We start from the raw sequence: 18,516 nt of genomic DNA, 5'->3' as shown, positions 1-18,516 counted from the left end.
TGAGACAGCATCTATTGCTCAGCATTTCTCAAAGATCAAGTTTTTACTCTGATAGTGCAATCTACAGCAGGCCAGAATCATGCAGCCCTTCTTAGTCATCGCCAAAGAGTCCTCTCCTGGCCAGCATGGATGTGCACAGTTCCCCTTTCAGCTGTTCCAACATGCGAGATTCTCCTGCTTTCCAAAGCTTTATTGCAGCTCCTGCCAATATGAAGCATTCATGTGCCCGGGTGAAGCCCATATATAATTCCTGCCAATCTAAGTCACTCATTCTCAGTCTTCCATCAGGATGCATGTCATTCTGAGCCTTAGAAGAGTACAGGAAAAACCAGAGTCATGTGCCAACATACAACCACAGGGCACTTAAGGATGTCAGATTTTTTCATGATCCTGCTAAGGCAGAAACTACACAACTTCTTGTAAGTCTGAGACTTAAACCAAAGAAATAGAGATATGCTGAGCTGTAATAGCTCACCATAGGTCTCACTGACCTTGGTAGTATTACAGGGATCATATTTTCACATACAGGAACTCTTCCTAAATAATCTTGAGGCACAAATAGCTTTTTCTTCAGAATTCCTTCCTGTTCTCTTTTACAAACATCTACTGAATACATAGTAAAGCCCATCATTTATCAATGTTTAAGTAGCTCCCCCACACATCCCTCAAACGGTACCTATACAACTTTAAAAAAAAATAAAACAAACAGTATTTTATACCATATTCCTACCTCCTTTCATTTGAAAATTTATTCTGAGGTCCAGTTATTGAGCACAGAGCAGATGCTTTTACATAAGCATCTCCATTATATGACTATATAGGGAACAGAGAAAGGAACTGAAATCTATCACTCTTATTCTGGTACTATATTGAAGAATACTCCCTGTGCCTCCCTCAATAAAACAGTCAGAAAAAGTAGCATATGAGGAGTCAGCAGTTTGAGACATCATAAACAGTAGCAACAGCAAAGACAGATACAGCTGTGTACATTGCTGGCCTATGCAAATACATACTATTATTGTTTTCCCTAGTATTTCCGCATTCATTCCTTCCTATTGCTTTTATTGTATCTTGCCCTTAAGTAAGAGTACAAGCTCTTTGCAGCATCAGCTCTTTTTATTCTGTGCTTACCCAGTACCTAACACAATGGGTCCCTAATTCTGATAGGAACAAATTACTGTAATTTTAAAAAGAAAGCAGTTCTACCTCCTGCTACCAGTCTGCATAATACAATATTTCTTTAGCATTACATGCTGCTGGAGGAAGATTTTGTGGGAAAGTAGGTGTATACTTGACTACTGTATCTTGTCTTTTTCCCTTATACCAGCAAAAAACTCCATCATGCTTATTTATATTTTTGTCCATTTCCAGATTATGGATAAATTAGTCCAAAGGTCTGTCTGTAGGGCATGGGGGAGAAGTGTTAGTATACCATCCTTCCCATAAAAATTCTGCATTTTCTCTTTTTTATATGAACCAACAGTGAAACATGGAACATAGCATTACCATCGACATACACCCCCATTTTGAGGACTCATTCTTCTAACAGAGCACTGTGTAATTCATAAGCCTATCCTTTCAAGTTGTAAATATTTGGGGAAAAAATGGTGCAGAACCAAGATTCAAAAGTTGGTATAAAGTTCAAGTGAACCATCAATACCAAAAGTCCTTAATGTAAGTTTTATAAAGGACTGTAAAACCAAATCTTGACATCTTAACTTTTGATTTCACTGTATTAAACCTAAATAATGAAGAATGAATAGGCCAATTTTTTGCTTTGTCAATTTTATTTTTTATAAATGTAACACTTTCAAGAAACTGATGGGACCCTTAACCACCTGTGTAAGTCTAATAATGAAAATGTGCTGGGACTCTTTCAAGGGAACCCAAAATAATCTACCTCAACAAAACAGTGTAGCTTAGCTTTAACAAAAGAAAGACTTAAGATTGTCATCACTCAGAGTGTGAAGATGATGATGCAAGAATAGTTCTGTCCAAAAACCTTGACGAGGCAAAGCCACAATTTCCCAATAAACAAAAGGTAACTTACAAGGCAATGTTCATAAAACATTGGATCAGTCCTATAAAATCTTGTTTGTTGCAATAAACCACTTTATTCATGAAATATTTGCAAGGATTTAAGTGCACTGGAACTGTATGAAATAGTAACAGAAAGAGCAGTATTGCCAATTTAAACTTGTTATATTATACCTGAATACATAGAGAGGTTTTTATTTTATTTAAAAACAGCCGGATATAAACCCCCGCCAAAAAAAAAGAAATCATCAGACTTGCTTATAAGTCATACAAAACTTTTAAATACCCTTTAAAATTAAATATGTGGATGTCACATTTGGCTTACATCAGACTTTAGAAATAGATACTATATAAGTAAGCCAAAATGTTTTAATTTTGTGAAAGTCACTAGCGCATCTGATTTGCATTCAAGTAAATAGATTTGAAGAACTCAACTTTACATCCATCATGTTATTCGTAATTTGTGAAAATATTGTGATGCTGGTAAACCAGGTGACAGCTTTTACCAAGGCTACAGGAGTCATGTGATCACTAACAAATTCATAGCTGGAAACCAGACCAGCTCACCTGTATGTTAATATTGTTCAACATGGGTATTAAACTTGTGAGAAAGTGTTTAGTCTCTATAAAATGCATGTAAATTGCTGAATGCATTAATCTTACTTGTGATGTCTGCATCCCATGCTATAACATAATATGTTAGTTTTGCTTTGTAATTATTAAAATACCTACTCTAAACTTGTAAACCTAGACAGGAGAAGTGATTCCCCTGCCCATCCAGAAGAATTATCAAGTTTAAATGGGCCATCGCGGGACATCACAACACAAAGGCTGGTTGAATGGCCCCGACACCCATGAAGGTGCTACGTACAAGAAAGAACATCATCAGCTTGAATTCTGGAAGAGGCAAATAAAGATAACTAACATGAAGATTTTTCATCTCTTTGCTGTTTGAACTCTTACGAAGGCTGGCGCAAAGAAACAAAAAGGTAGAGATCCCAAGGGTCAACCTGGGTTAGTCCTAAAAAGACATTCAGTGTCAAATTACTACACCCATAGACTGAACTCACTGTGAATATATGTTGCCTGCTTTCACCTGTAAAAGGCTCTTTTATTTCTTTTTCCTAGCTAAATCCTTAATTAGGTTACTATAGGATTGGCTACCAGCGTTATCTTCAGTGTGAGATCTAAGGTAAAAACTGATCTGGGGTAAGTGACTGGTCTCTTGGGACTGGGAGTCACCTCAATATTTTGGCGTCAGTGACCATTTATCATTAAGGCCTTGTCTACACTGCCACTTTACAGCGCTGCAACTTTCTCGTTCAGTTGTATGAAAAAACACTCTCCTGAGCGCTGCAAGTTTCAGCGCCATAAAGTGGCAGTGTAGACAGTGCACCAGCGCTGACAGCCACACTCCCAGCGCTGGTACCTACTCCTCTCATGGAGATGGGTTTTTTACAGTTTGGGGTGTCTGCCCTGCTTTTGACAGTCTGCTCTGAGGTTGGCACGCTCGGTCAGGAGCCACTCCAGACAACATGTCAAATATGTTTTCCTTATTATTTGATTTTGGTTTCAATGACACTTAACTAAAGCAAATTATAATATATACTGAGTGGAAGCTAATAGAGTAACACAAGTAAACACAACGTTGGAAGCAAGTTTAAGGAGGGCAACTTTTGTATAGGCACAAACTATGCCAACATTATGTGGGATTTTATAACTATAATTAGTTGATGTGATTTATTCAGTAACATACTATAATAATTGGTGGAAATCTTTAGTTCCTCGCATAAGGATTACATCGTCTTAAAAACATAGAAAAAGATGCATTATTTTGGCTTAGACTGGAAACCCAACTCACCCCCAACAACCAAATAACCACCAAACCATAACGTGTCCTTAATCTAATGTAATACTGATAAATTATTTTTACCTGTGATCTATTTTATATGGCATAATAAGGATCCAAACAGTCACCAAACACATAAATACAAATAAAGGGTAACTCCACAGTACATTTCAGCTTCCACCTGTGACAAAAAGATGTATAACATGCTCAGAGACTTAAAGAACTTTAAAAAAAAAAAACTACTAAAAACAGTATAGTATTTTTTCCATGAAATTGCAAGAGAAACACTATGGCTGCAGTGAGGTGCTGTGCTCAGATTTAAGAAAAGTTTTATCATTAACATTAAGCGTAACAGGACATACACTGTTTTAATATGAGTTTAATCGTTATTCAGTCAGTCAACACACCCATGAGAGTTTTGCATAAGAAATACAGAATCAGAACTCCTGACATTTTCTATTGTCAAGTTACTCAGACCTTCCTGACGCTCCCAAATGAGGAACAGTCCCGGTATCCTAAAGGCTACTGTCACTGTTTAAGATATGGTTGGCTATTGGATTATCTGTTTTTGTGTCACAATAGCTGACCTGTAGTTTCAAGAACTTGTAGAGATCACTGAAAGTTTTGCCCATATATTGTCAATGTATAAAATACAAAAGTCTGCAACTACTCTTAGGGTCCTGGAGGAACTCTCAGTTTGCTGTGGGTGGATTTGTTTGTTTTTAATTTGGCCAGGAGGAAATTGGGGGAAAAAAGATGGAAAAGAATGGAAAAACACAGACCAACTAAACTACCCTCCCTTCTGATATGAATTGAAATCTAAGATCTTCTCTGGACAAAGTTGCAACAGGTTTAACTAAAAGTGTATTTTTAAAACAGTTTAGTTAAACTAGTGCACGTTTGTGTGTAGCTTTTCTTTATTTCAGTTTAAGAGAGTCATTTATTCAGCATAATTGATTATAAACCGAATACATAATAATTAAATAAAGCAGTCTTAAACATTTTTAAAAGTACTCACACACAAACTTGCACTGGTTAACTAAATTAGTTTAAATACACATACCTACTAAACAAGTGCAAGTTGTGTGTAAATAAGGCCCAATTCTATTATTTAATAATATCCTCTGTGGAGGCAAAGTCAGAGATTTTCATGTCATCACCAGTTATTCTCCCATTGCAACAAACCATGGGAGAATCCAAAGTTGACAACACAGACCAGGACAGAAGAAAGACACAATAGATGCAACATAAGTAGCCCTTCCTAGGGCCTCAGTCAAAGATGACACTTAAAATGATCAGTTCCAATGTAGAGGAATTCTCTGAAGAGAAGGCTGATGTTCTGTCTGGCATGAAAGTAGACATCACATGCCTGTAACAGAGACAGAGACAACAGCACGAAACATCCCTGGTATGCATATTGCTGCGAACATCTAAAGCAACATTTATGTCAGTGTGATACTTGTATACAACAGAAGACTAGTGGGAAACACTATGGTACAATGGAACTTATGGCTGAACAGGATAGTAGTTGTCTCTTTACAAACCACCAGGTGAGCAGCTTGTATGGCCAACCAACTTAACACTGCCAGAAAGAGCATGCCTGGTCACTGGCAACGTCAACAGTCAGGCCACCATATGCGGATACTCCAACAATGAAAACAGTGGGAAAGAAGTTGAGAAGTAGATTGCAAAAGAAACTGATCCTGCTCTATGAACTTCCCCACACCCCACCAAGGACCAACCTACCTTCCATAGTGCAAAATGGAACAAGGAATATAGCCCTGACCTAGCCTCTCTCATCTCTGAAAATGAAAGGCAACTTCAGAAGGGAGTCATGGCACCAATCGCAAGATTGCAAGATACACCAGCGCAAGCAACAGAAGCTACAACTCAGGAAAACCTAGGAACCCAGAAAAAAAACAGTTACTCACCTTCTCGTAACTATCATTCTTCACATCCATTCCAATCAAGCATGTGTGTGTACGCGCACGTGCACAGTAGCTGGAAGATTTTTCCCCGAGTAGCAACCCTAGGGTCGGCCTGGGTGCCCCCTGGAGTCGCACCTTTCATAGTGCCCATTATAGAGCCCTGCCGACCCTACACCCTCTCAGTTCCTTCTTGCCGGCTACTCGGACAAAGGGGTAGAAGGGTGGGTATTGGAAAGGACATGAACAACGCATCTTGAAGAACAACAGTTATGAGAAGGTGAGTAACCATTTTTTCTTCTAGTGCTTGTTCACGTCAATTCCAATCAGATGACTCACAAGCCCAAGTTCAAGAGGCTGGGTCAGAGTCGTCCACTGATTGGAGCACTGCTCGTCCGAAGGACGCATTGTCTCTGGCCTGATGCGTAATCACATGGTAAAACTGGGGATGGACAACCACGTCACTGCTCCACAGATTTCCTGAGTAGGGATTTGCGCCAGGAATGCTGTTGACGAAGTCTGCACCTGATGGAGTGTGCAGTGATTGGGGGTGCAGGAACCCCCGCCAGGTTGTAGCACTTGTGGATGCAGGATGTGATCCAGGACAAAAAATATGTTGTGACGACATGGGTAGGCCTTTCATTCTGTCCACCACCACCACGAACAGCTGGACTGATTTTCTGAACAGCTTTGTTCTCTCAATACAGAAAGCTAGCGCACTGCAGACATCTAGTGAGTGGAATCTCTGCTCTCTGCCACTAGAATGCGGCTTAGGGTAGAACACCAGGAGAAAGATGTCCTGGTTAATGTGAAACTGAGATACAACCTTTGGGTGGAAAGTAGGATGAGGTCTGAGCTGCACCTTGTCCTTATAGAACATGGTATAAGGCGGCTCTGAGGTTAGGGCCTTGAGTTCAGACATTCTCCTGGCCGAGGTTATCACCACCAGGAACACCACCTTGTAAGAGAGGCAGAACAAGGAGCATGTCCCTAACAGCTCAAAAAGGTGGTCCCATTAATTTAGAAAGGACCAGGTTGAAGTCCCAGACCGGGACAGGCTGACTGATGTTAGGGTATAGCCTGTAGAGCCATTTTAAGAACCGGCTGACCATCGAGTTAGCAAACACAGAGCGGCCCTCCTCGCCCAGGTGAAAGGCCGAGATGGTGGCTAAGTGCACCCTTACTGACTATAATAAAAGCCCCTGCTGCTTCAGATGCAGGCGGTAGTCCAGAATAAGCAGCACTGATGCTAGTGTCAGTGATGACTAGTGCTGCTACAACCAGATTGAAAAGTTATGTGGTTTTTGTAGAGGGTTTTATGCTGCCAAGGAGGACCTGTCTAACCTAGTCTGAACAGGAAGGCTCCATCGGGTTCAACCATGGAGCTTCCATGCCATGAGGTGAAGCAACTCAAAGTCCGGATGTTGAAGACAACCGTGATCGAGTCCAAGGGGAGCAACTCCATAAATTTAGCCATCGCCGAGCACGCACTGTAGGAGTACCTGCTGACGATGGTCTGCTGGTTGGATATTTGGAGTTGCAATCCTCCCATTGGAGTAAACCTTTTGCCCAAAAAGGTCTAATTTTTTGGCGTCCCTGTTCTTGGGCGAAGGGCCTTGAAATTGTTGCCCCTCTCGCTGGTTAGCAGCATCCACCACCAGGGAATCAGGCTGAGGGTGGAAACAGAGGGGCTCATAGCCCTTGGATGGCACAAAGTACCTGTGCTTATTGCGCTTGACTGTAGGTGGCAGCGAGGCCAGGGTTTGCCAAAGGGTGTTGGTCATGTCCGTGATTGTCTATCAGCAGTAAGGCAATACAAGCAGGGCCAGAGGGAGGCAGGATGTCCACCATAGGGTCCACATCATCCACAACTTCCTCCGTCTTAATGCCCAGACCCTGGGTGACCCGGCGCAGTAGCTGCTATAACACCCTGGAGTCTTCCAGAGATGGGGCTACTGAAGTGCCCACTAGGGCCTCATCTGGTGAGAAGGAGACCACCAGAAGAAGTGGTTGCTCCCTACTGTCCCCACCTGAGGGATCTCTTGACCCGATGGGAACTGGAGTAGGTTGGCCTGGTCCCAGTGCCAACATCGGGGTCTACACCAGTGCCGGCGCCTGGTGTAGCATGTGTGCTGAGGTTCCTGTAGGACCATCGCAGCCAGCACCAATGACTGAGGCGGTGTCAGTGCCGGTACCGTCATTGGTGCCGAAGGTGCATCATGCGCCGTAGCCACAATTGGGGCCACTGATGCCTCCGGGGCCAAAGCGGACTATGTCATTGCTGTAGTGGGTGCCGAAAACGGCACCGCAGGTGCTGGTGTTAATGACCGAGGCACTGGCTCCGGTGCCAATCATGGGGGAACGAAGATCACGGACACCACTGATGCTGCACCTAAGCAGGACACCTGACTTCAACCCTGGGCTTGATGGAAAGCCCATAGAGTCCAAAAGGGCTATGCACTGGATTTTGCCATTGAGGGGCCCACTGCCTCAGGTGGGACTGCCTCAATGTGAGGAGGATCTTCTGCACCTGCTATAGTCGGAGCAGTAGGAGTTTTATTCCAACTCTGAGCAGCAGGACAAGGTGGCCCTGCTCCTCTCGAGGTAGAGCGTCAAGAAACAGGGGACCGACTGTGCTCCCTGGATGGCGGTGCTGGAGTAGAAGGGTGCCAAAATTATGAGGATCGGCATGCCATCATCACCGGCTTTCCCTTTGACCGCATGGGGTACTGGGACAGAACCTGTGGTTTTGGGACGCTCTATTGTCTCGACGGCACGCATGGCACCGTGAGCCTCAATAGGCCCTGCACCACCTCGAAAACCTCTGGGGTAGATGGGAGCAGTAGATGCTCCGATGGGTGCAGTGAGCAAGATGGGCCCTCTGCGCCGGCGATTGGGACCGATGCCAAAGGCTGCAATGTCCACGAAATGCTCCATGACAGTGCCGAGCTTCCTTGCCAGGATCTTTCTTCGGCGCCGGATCCTTCAAAGATGGTGCCGTAGCGCTTTGCGCCGAAGATGACATGCTGGGAGCAGGATCCCCGATGCCTGCATCCAACTGAGGTCGGAGAACTGCCTTCATAAGGAGAATTTTGAGATGCTGCTCCCTCTCAATGATTCTCGGCCCCAATTCCCAACAGATTTTGCAGCAGTCTTTATGGTGACCCTCACCCAGGCACTGTAAGCAGGTCGTGTGGGGGCAGGGTGACCAGATGGCCCGATTTTATGGGGACAGTCCTGATTTTTGGGTCTATTTATTTATTTATTTATTTTTAATATAGGCTCCTATTACTCCCCACTCCCTGTCCCGATTTTTCACATTTGCTGTCTGGTCACCCTATGTGGGGGTCACTTTTTGGTATGCAGTTCGCACAAATCTGGCAAGTCTTAAAGCCGTGGCATGCACTGGCAATAAATGGGGATGGGACACAAGGAGGGGAAACCCCCTGTAACTGAAACTTATAAAAGAACTACTAAACTATACGAATTACTGGAAACTAACTATGTACAGTGTGTAAGGCACTGCTAATTCACTTGCCGAAGCAAGAGAAAAGCAAGGGAAAGTTCCAGCTACCGTCACTAGTAGGAACTGGGGGAGTGTAGGGTTTTCAGGGGTCTATTTTGGGCACCAGGAAAGGTGTGACTCCAGGGGGCACCCAGGCTAACCCTACAGTTGCTGCTAGGGGAAAAGTCTTCTGGCTACTGTGCACGCACACACTTGATTGGAATTCACATGAACAAGCACTCGAAGAACAAAGTACCTGCCAACATCCACCTTCAGAAAGGCTGAATACAAAGGCTTTTACCTCTGAATTGGATGAATCCACCTGTAATATTACTCCAACATACAAGCACTATGGATAATGTCTCCCCCTAGTGTGGAAGACTGCTCCAAGGTACATCCCTAGGCAAGGTCATGCCTAGACCCAATGGAGCCTCAGGTGAGTAGCATCTTCAGTGTCCCCCACCTCCCATCATCATGTGTTAATCTTTTGAATACCTTATTTTATTGCGTTTGTAGTCCATTTCACAACTTTGATGCACGATTTGCATGCGTGATTTATCCCAGTCATATAAAACAATAAATTTGCACTCTAGGATCTGTATTTATTCATGTCATATATATGCAAATAAAAATATTCATTTCCTCTAAGCTTATAGAAACTTTTAAATGTTAAGAATAACTGAAATGTACTAACATCAAGAAATTGAACTGTGCACCAACACTGGGTGGACGAGTATTAAATAGTGTTACAGCAGGTGCTCGAGAATCAATCACCAGAAAATTCGATGGAGAACTCAACAAAATGGGTTGCCTCAAAGTTCAGTGTCCACATCCTTGCAATATAATGTCTACACAAATGACCAATCAGAATTCCCCACAACGTGAAGATTCATTGTTGCAAATGACCTTTGCATTGCCACGAAACTGGAGAGAACTGGGGACATCAAGTGCATTCTAACAGACTCCCTAAGCATATTTAGAGAATACTATCACAGGTCCCTGAATGTCAATCCAGCAAAACATAAGTGCACACCTTCCATCTGAAACTTCATCTGGCCAAGCAAAATCTCCAGATTTCATGGGATGGTACAATTCTTGAGCACTATGAACATACAGTGTACCTTGGGGTAGCAAATTGAATGCTGACGTACAAAGAGCACATCAAGCAGCAGAAAAAGAAAGTGAACTCCAGGAACTGTGTACCATAGAAACTGGCCAATACAAAATGGGAGCTAACCCCAAAACACTCCAAGCAAGCAGTCTCACATTGTGTTACTCAGTTGAGGACTATTGTGCCCCAGTACGGTCACGTTCAAACGATGCGCACAAAATTGACACTGAACTCAAGCAAACCTATAGGATCAACACAGGGTCTCTGAACCTGACCCCCTCACTGTTGCTATGCTATCTCATAGGAATTGCACCATCATCAGTGAAGCGGAATGCCTTCAGTAAATCAAAGGCAAAAAACAGGTGGATGATCCAAGACACCCACTGCACAAACAGATTCCACCACCTGAGTCCAGAAAGAGCCTTTCCTCTTAAAATCCCTTACCCAAAAATACCACTGTGGAAAGCTACAGAGTCACAAAATGGCAAGAAATGCCGATGATCCTAGAGAAACTAGTTTCTTCAGAACAATAACCCCTCAGACAAAAATACTGGTACACTCTAAAAAGAGCTGGGGTGGCAAAAGACTGGTGACAATATGACGAAGTAGAAGCTGAAGAATGATGATGCCAAATGGGAATGTGGAGAGCTTAGACTAGTGATATTCAGACCTCAGTGGTTCAGGAGCCAACTTAACCATCAATATTACCCAAAAGAGTGACAGTAGTGTGAATGCATTGTTTCATTTACTGTATAATATACAATATATTATTCTCACAATACAATGACTGACCAAATATTCTACAGTTGGTTAATAACACAGTATAAAAGCATCCTGACTGGTTAATAATTAAATCACACAATGTTTTAATATCATGTGCTGCAAAGAGCTACAGGAGACACATTAAAGAGCCACTTGCAGCTCCCAAGTCTCATTCTGAGTATCACTGGCCTAGACAATTACTTGAACACTGATTGATGCCCTGCCCCGGCCAACATCTGGTACCCATGAGGAACTATGCGAGGTAAGTGAGAGCACAAGCTCTTGACCGAAGTTTTGGAGAGACAAACTACAATGATAACATCCTCTTTGTCAATGGAAAGTTTTAACAAATAAAAATTAAACAGCGATCATGAACTAATATTAAAGGGACCAAAAAACAAACAGGATCAACCATGAACCAATTGAGTTTTTAGATTTCTCTACCACAAGATTTCCTCCTCCAACACAAATACCTCTAACCTATCCCTCTACCCTTCTGAATCTCCTGTCCCAGACACAGAAGAGGCAAAGATGTAGTTATGATAGGGGTCCCGGCTTATCTCCTGTGCAGTCAGAGTTTCTCCCCAAAAGGTAAAAATCTCATCCATTCCACACTGTTACACATATAGAATTAAGGTACTCAAAAAACTCTGAAGAAAGAACTAAAAGTAAAATTTACAAAACCACCTAAATGATTAGGCACCCAAGTCCCATTCACCTTCAGTGGGACTTGGGCACCTAAATCACCTACTTGTTTTTGAAAACTGTATCCTACAGCTTCATTCCTCTCACATGTCCTATAAAAACAGCAAAGCCCCAAAGGCCTGGCTCCTTTGTCCTTTCTGTTTTGTGAATCTTTGGCCGGGGAAGCAAAGCTGAAAGATGTGACCTGCTTCCTCCACTCATTCCCAACCATTTACCAAGATAACAGTACAAATCTCATAAGCTGGTAAACTGGGGGAGAAGAGGAGGGTGTTTTGGTACAGGCAACATTATTATTTTACGGTTGTCCGAGAGACACAAACCACATACATCCGCAATTCTGTATATTAGTTGTTGCTTTAAAAAGTAAGGTTAGCCTACAATGGAGCTAGAAGATATGGAAGTTGGTGGTAACATTTACAGATTATAAACCTCCTTCAATCACATTAGCACACTTCTGTACCACATAATTTTGAGTTTACATTCTGTTTCAAACTTGTGTAAATGAGTAGGCTGGATCTAAGCCATCTATTGAGACTTTGGTATGGATTTTTGTAATTTATCAAAATTAGATATCAGAGCGTAGATTCTTTGATTATTGTTATACTCTGTGATACACTGCATTTATTTTGTACTTTTGCCCATGTCTCCTGCACTCTCTAGCTCAGGGGTTGGCAACCTTTCAGAAGTGGTGTGCCGAGTCTTCATTTATTCACTCTAATTTAAGGTTTTGCATGCCAATAATACATTTTAACGTTTTAGAAGGTCTCTTTCTATAAGTCTATAATATATAATTAAACTATTGTTGTATGTAAAGTAAATAAGGTTTTTAAAATGTTTAAGAAGCTTCATTTAAAATTAAATTAAAATGCAGAGCCCTCCGGACCAGTGGCCAGGACCCGGGCAGTCTGAGTGCCACTGAAAATCAGCTCATGTGCTGCCTTCGGCACGTGTGCCATAGGTTGCATACTCCTGCTCTAGCTAATCCATCTCCACAGGGACTGCTGACATGAACATCTCTGAACAACTACATTCACTTACCCTTCCCACCATTTTTAAAATCACATTGCTAGAGAAAGGTTTCCTTCTTTCAGCTGAAAATGTGGCATTTTCCCCTAAATTATACTGTTCTAAGGTTAGATCAAGCAATATTCAGTACTGTATCCATCTCAAGTTTAAGGTCTATAACTTGTAACTTTACAATGGTGCTATCTAATTTTGTAAAGGAAAGATACTTAGGCTTTCTGAAGAGACAGGTAGCAATTGCTTTTGGGCCCTGGAATATCATTAACCATCAGACTTATAAAAATTTCCTAAAATACTTTTTGTATAAATGTCACTTTAAAGTTTCCAATTTTTTTTTCTGTACCTTACAACTCCGCAGAATAGGACTTAAGTTAGAAAAGAACTCTAGGTTTACAAGTGAAGGGATACAAAAATAGCCACAAGAAAAAATGTGAACTGATTTTTGTAATCTTTTCTTTGGGAAGTTCTCAGCACCTTTCTATTGTTTGAAACAGACCTTTGATATTCATCAGGAAGAACACACTCAGACAAGGGAAGAGCCTTTTCTCTGTCTCATGAAATTCCACTCAGCTTTTGAATAGTTAAAAATCATCCATTTCTCAAGAATATTTTGGAGCATTCCAAAACAGTTCCTCAACACAAGAACATTCTAAAAGCGAGTCTCATGCTGCTGCAAGAAAGCAATCACTACTTTACTGGGAATATCTGGGAGGTGCCAGAGAGCTGTTGCATAAGTAGGAAGGAGAAGAGACAGGCCCACATGCTGAAGAGAAGAACTGTGATTGATTACCAGTACCTGCAGGAAATGCTGCCCAAGGAATAGCAGGAGAAATAGTTTGTGTTTCACCATCTTCACCTTCAAAAGTCACTGCTGCCTAGAAATATGGAAAATACTGTTTTGTTAGACTTCTAAAAACTTTTGCGCAGATTTTCCAGGAGGCATTTTCTAATGATCACATTCATCACAAGCTATCAAGCATTTCAAATATATTCCTTTAACACTGACCTAAACTGCACTGCACTAGCAATGGAATAACTTTTTTTTTAAACTGTATTTGTCCAACTGTAATGAGCATGCACCACACAAATGATTTCTGTAGGTTTTTTTGTAAGTGCATCACTAGTCTGCAAAGCACTTAAGCACTTGCTTAGGATTGGCTGCTTAGTTGGGGCTAAAATGCACAGGTATACTTAGGAAAAAGCCTTCAATAAACTGGATATGAAATACAGATATGATCACAGGCACAACTATGAAAACAAACTAACATCTTTGATTTAACTTCACAATTGTTAAACTGAATACAAAACAACTTTTACGCAATGTGCAGAGGAGTGTGTTATACTTATTACTTGACCAAACAAACAAACAAACACACCACACACACACACACACACACCTGCCCGGCACCAACTAAATATTAAAACCTAAGCCAAAGTTTTTACAATTTAATGCTGAATGTTAGGTACCTAATACACAGACACTTAGTTAAGTGGCCTGATTTCCAAAGACGATGACCATACCTAATTTATGTTCTATCTAGAGAGAAAAATAAATTATTTTGCTTGATTATTAAATGTATTGGTTGGTAAATTTTGCTTTAACGTTGACAACTAGGCACAATTTTCATGTTAACATCTGTACAATTACTAATCATAAAATAAAGCAGGGGTCAGCAACCTTTCAAAAGTTGTGTGCCGAGTCTTCATTTATTCACTCAAATTTAAGGTTTCACGTGCCAGTAATACATTTTAACGTTTTTAGAAGATCTCTTTCTATAAGTCTATAATATATAACTAAACTATTGTTGTATGTAAAGTAAATAAGGTTTTTAAAATGTTTAAGAAACTCATTTAAAATTAAATTAAAATGCAGAGCCCTCCGGACCAGTGGCCAGGACCCAGGCAGCGTGTGTGTCACTGAAAATCAGCTTGTGTGCCGCCTTCGGCACGCGTGCCATAGGTTGCCTACCCCTGAAATAAAGCATGCCCCTCCAAATGATATAATTTCAAAAAGTTTCTAAAGCTAACCGTTTAAGGTCAGCAACATGACATACCTCAAAGCCTCCAAAATCATCGTCATCCATTTTCTAGTTTGGCACCTACAAGACAGTATAAAATAATATTGATCAAAAATCTAAGCTGTTGGCAGTCTGCTGTATCCCAAAGGTGGGAAGCTTTTGCTATACAGAATACATCTTCAAGCAGCCTTCAAAGATAGACTCAAGTAGAACACATTACAGTGGCCAAGCCTCAAGGAGACAAAGACATAGATAACCACAGCAGATTCTGCATCTGAAAGCAATGAGTGATATCAGACAAGCAGACCTACTCAATCAAGAGAAATTACAGTCTTTTGCTAGTTCATCCAAATTACCTTCTCAGTCCCAGTATTATCACTGACTTTTCATTCAACTGAGCATAAGCCTATTGAGCTTTCATAATAGTCCTTATCTCCACAAGATATTTGAAAAAGCCAGGAAACAGGTCTACCCAGGTCAGATGAACTGGAGACTTATAGCTCCCTCACCGCACTGTAGACAACGGTGCTTCAAAATCTCTCTAGACCTTCCTATATGTTGATTAAGAAGAATTACAAGATTGAGTCATGTGGGACTCAATAGTGGAGTTCCCCTGGTGAGGAAGAGCAATATTGTTCAAGATCTCTTCAGTAAAAGTCGCCATTTTAAAAGTGATTCTGTCTACCAATAGACACAGCAGTGAAGCGCACCACATGCCATAATCAATGGTGTTAAAGGCTGCCGAATTACCTAGTCTCTTGGACATCACTAAATGACTTGAGATCATTTATAGTAACAAATGTTTCTATATCATATCTTCATTTGACATTTGAGTGGTTGGATTTATAACAGACCACCATATTATTTCTGATCTAAATAAAATAAAATGGTTCCTTGTTACTGTAAAACTAGGATCTGTTCAACTTTTTCATTTAAAAAAAAGCTAGGATTTTGTTTGTTTTATTTTCCAGAAGAACTTTCTAGCAGAATTAAAATTTTCTGTATTTCTTCATCTGCCATATATTCTGAAGTTATGTTCATCTGCCAGGAATGGAAAACATATTTTTACATTTTAAGTTTCTTTTCCAAATTGGCACTGTGGCTCAATTCAATAATATTTCCTGCTTTTCACATCTCTTAGCTGTCTGGCAACATCAGCACAAACTCCAACTCAGAAGAGGACTGTGGTGAATTTCTGGAAGTCTCTCTGTCACCACAAAGGTTCTTCCCTAGGTTTCATGGCAGGCCTTGATTTAGATTTTCAAAACTGATCAGCATTTTTGAGTTGCAGCCATGATTTCTGTGGCATTTTGATATATTTTTAGCTAAAACTGTCTTGTTTCTTTTGAAACACGTGGAGCAAGTTACTCGGCTAACGAAGGTAAATCAAGCTATGTATGGTTGCTCCTAAAGAATACATCTAAACCAGTAATATATCCCCAAAGTTCCTCCTGATATTTGACTAAGGGTAAGGATGACCCAACAAATCTCAATAAATGTAAGAAAGGTAAGAAATTTATAAAATTTATTAATTTTCCAGTCAAACTAAATGGCTGGCTGCACAGATTTCAGTAACATATGGGCAGAAATAAAAAGATGCAGGTGGTTTGCAAGAAATCCTAATGAATCAGATTATAAAAGAGCAATTTCTCCAAAGTTAGAGGCAGAACAAGCGTCGATCTGCTGCTGAAAATCATTAGCGACACAGAAAATTGGTCTCTTCCAGGGCTTACCAAATTTGCTATTAATGAATTATTACCGATAAAGTTAAATTGAATCAGCATTGTTATGCCTAATAAGAAATTAATTCAATTAAATAAAAATGTTGCCCAATTTCCACATAAGCTTGAAAAAGACAAATCAAATTCTCAAGGTTCGCACAGCTTTTTGCAGCAAAGATGCCAGATGGATATTTTTCGCAGCACAGATGCCAGGTCTATGAATCCAGCCTTAAGTGACCAAACACTAATCCTTCATTCATGCCTGCACACTCAATTAACATTAATAGCTTAAATACACTGCATCAAAATAAAACAGCATTTTTAAGAAAACTGTGATAAAGAGTTGTTTTCTTGTCACAGAAATGATATATATAGAAAATATGTAGACAGGAACCCATTACTGAAGGAAAGGGAATCAAAATAAGTCATATGACAAAACACTATTATCACTGCACATCATTAGCATGTATCCAAAAATCAAGGATGGCTATCCAGCTACATAAAGCATTCAAAAATATTTCAGAAACTTACGATAGTTTGAAATGAAGTTCAAACTAAGTTAATATTATAGGGCCTGATTCAATGCTCATTAAAGTTAATGTGAGTCTTTCGACTGACTATAGGCTTTGGAACAGGCCCATAGAGAACATCTGAAAGAAAATGTTAATGTAATTTTTTTAATTATAAAATAATGTTACATTAAAGAGCAATAAAGATAGTGATAATTAAACTATAACTTTATAAATACACACACAATATAAACCTAGCAATCATCAAATTAATTTCAGCTTAATTAAGTGTAGTACCTAAATTAACCTATTTACTCCACAAAAGAAATTATTTTACTTTCATATACTTTTAAACTCACTCTTTAGTCACTTGATAGCATTTGTTGTAAGCCTTATTGAAATAACAGCTGTACCTTTTTTAGTTTACCTATTTGATGCATATACACCTAACAGATGCATAAGAATAATTTAGTGATTTCTACAAAGGATAGCGAGGATTCTCATGCTTTCTTAGACTACTAACACTTGAAGCTGGGAGTGTGAAGCAGAAGCAGCTGAAGCAGACACTATCATGACGCGCAGATCTCAAGCCTCAGCCTGTAAGGTTCATGGGAACAGCCACACAACAACCCTCCACCTAGCAGGCAGCTGACCGTGGCTTACCTGAGACCCAAAAAGCCCAGCACCAGTGAGAGGTGCACCATATGGTCCAATTGGCACAGTCCCACTGGTCCTACTTAAGCCAGCAGCAGGAATAGGAAGCTGTCCAAACAACTGGACTCCACCTTGCTCTGGACTGGATGCCTTGTGCTTCCTGTTCATGCAGCCCACTACCTGGCTCCTGCTTCCCTGGCTTGATTTCCTGGCATGTCATCCTGGTATCTGATTTGCAGTTCCCAATCTCCAGTTTGTCTCCTGCCTCTGAGCTCTCGCCCAGTATCCTGGCCCAGTCGACGCGACTCCTGTCTCATGACTGTGGACGCTGACTCCAACTACTAGGTCTGGTCGCCCATGACCTGGGCATGACAGACGTATTTGCTCTAGCTCTGATCAAGCTACACACTAAAAACAGTGGTGTAGTCATGATAGCACAGGCAGCAGCCATCATAACACAGGTGGTGGCACACAGTAGCTACCCTGAGTACACACCCATGGGGTACGGGCAGGTTTGTACTTGGCAGCTACACTACTATTTTTAGTATGCTAGCGCAATGACAGCTAGTGGAAGCATATCTACTCAAGCTGGGAATCACACCTCCAGCTCCAAGTGTAGATGTAGCCATAGTGTGGACCGCATCTTATTAAAAACCTTGTGGACAACCCTCCTCTCTCATTCGCAATTACACAGTCC

General features: G+C 41.0%; 1 protein-coding gene across 6 annotated transcripts in view; it reads right to left on the bottom strand.

Moving 5' to 3' along the window:
• CCDC91 (coiled-coil domain containing 91) overlaps positions 1 to 18,516 on the bottom strand; it is a 341,433-nt gene that overhangs the window by 265,281 nt on the left and 57,636 nt on the right. For all 6 annotated transcript variants that reach the window (XM_044996321.1, XM_044996330.1, XM_044996304.1 and 3 more), the window contains 2 exons: positions 14,972 to 15,016; positions 13,714 to 13,792 (listed from right to left, as the gene is read on the bottom strand). In XM_044996321.1, coding sequence (XP_044852256.1) covers positions 13,714 to 13,792; positions 14,972 to 15,001 — 109 coding nt within the window. In that variant the 5' untranslated portion in view covers positions 15,002 to 15,016. The remainder of the gene's footprint in view (positions 1 to 13,713; positions 13,793 to 14,971; positions 15,017 to 18,516) is intronic.

Source organism: Mauremys mutica, chromosome 1 (assembly GCF_020497125.1).
Source record: "Mauremys mutica isolate MM-2020 ecotype Southern chromosome 1, ASM2049712v1, whole genome shotgun sequence".
NCBI classification, from domain to species: domain Eukaryota; kingdom Metazoa; phylum Chordata; order Testudines; family Geoemydidae; genus Mauremys; species Mauremys mutica.
The sequence above is the reverse complement of the archived record's forward strand: the minus strand, read 5'-3'. Positions and strand labels throughout refer to the sequence as shown.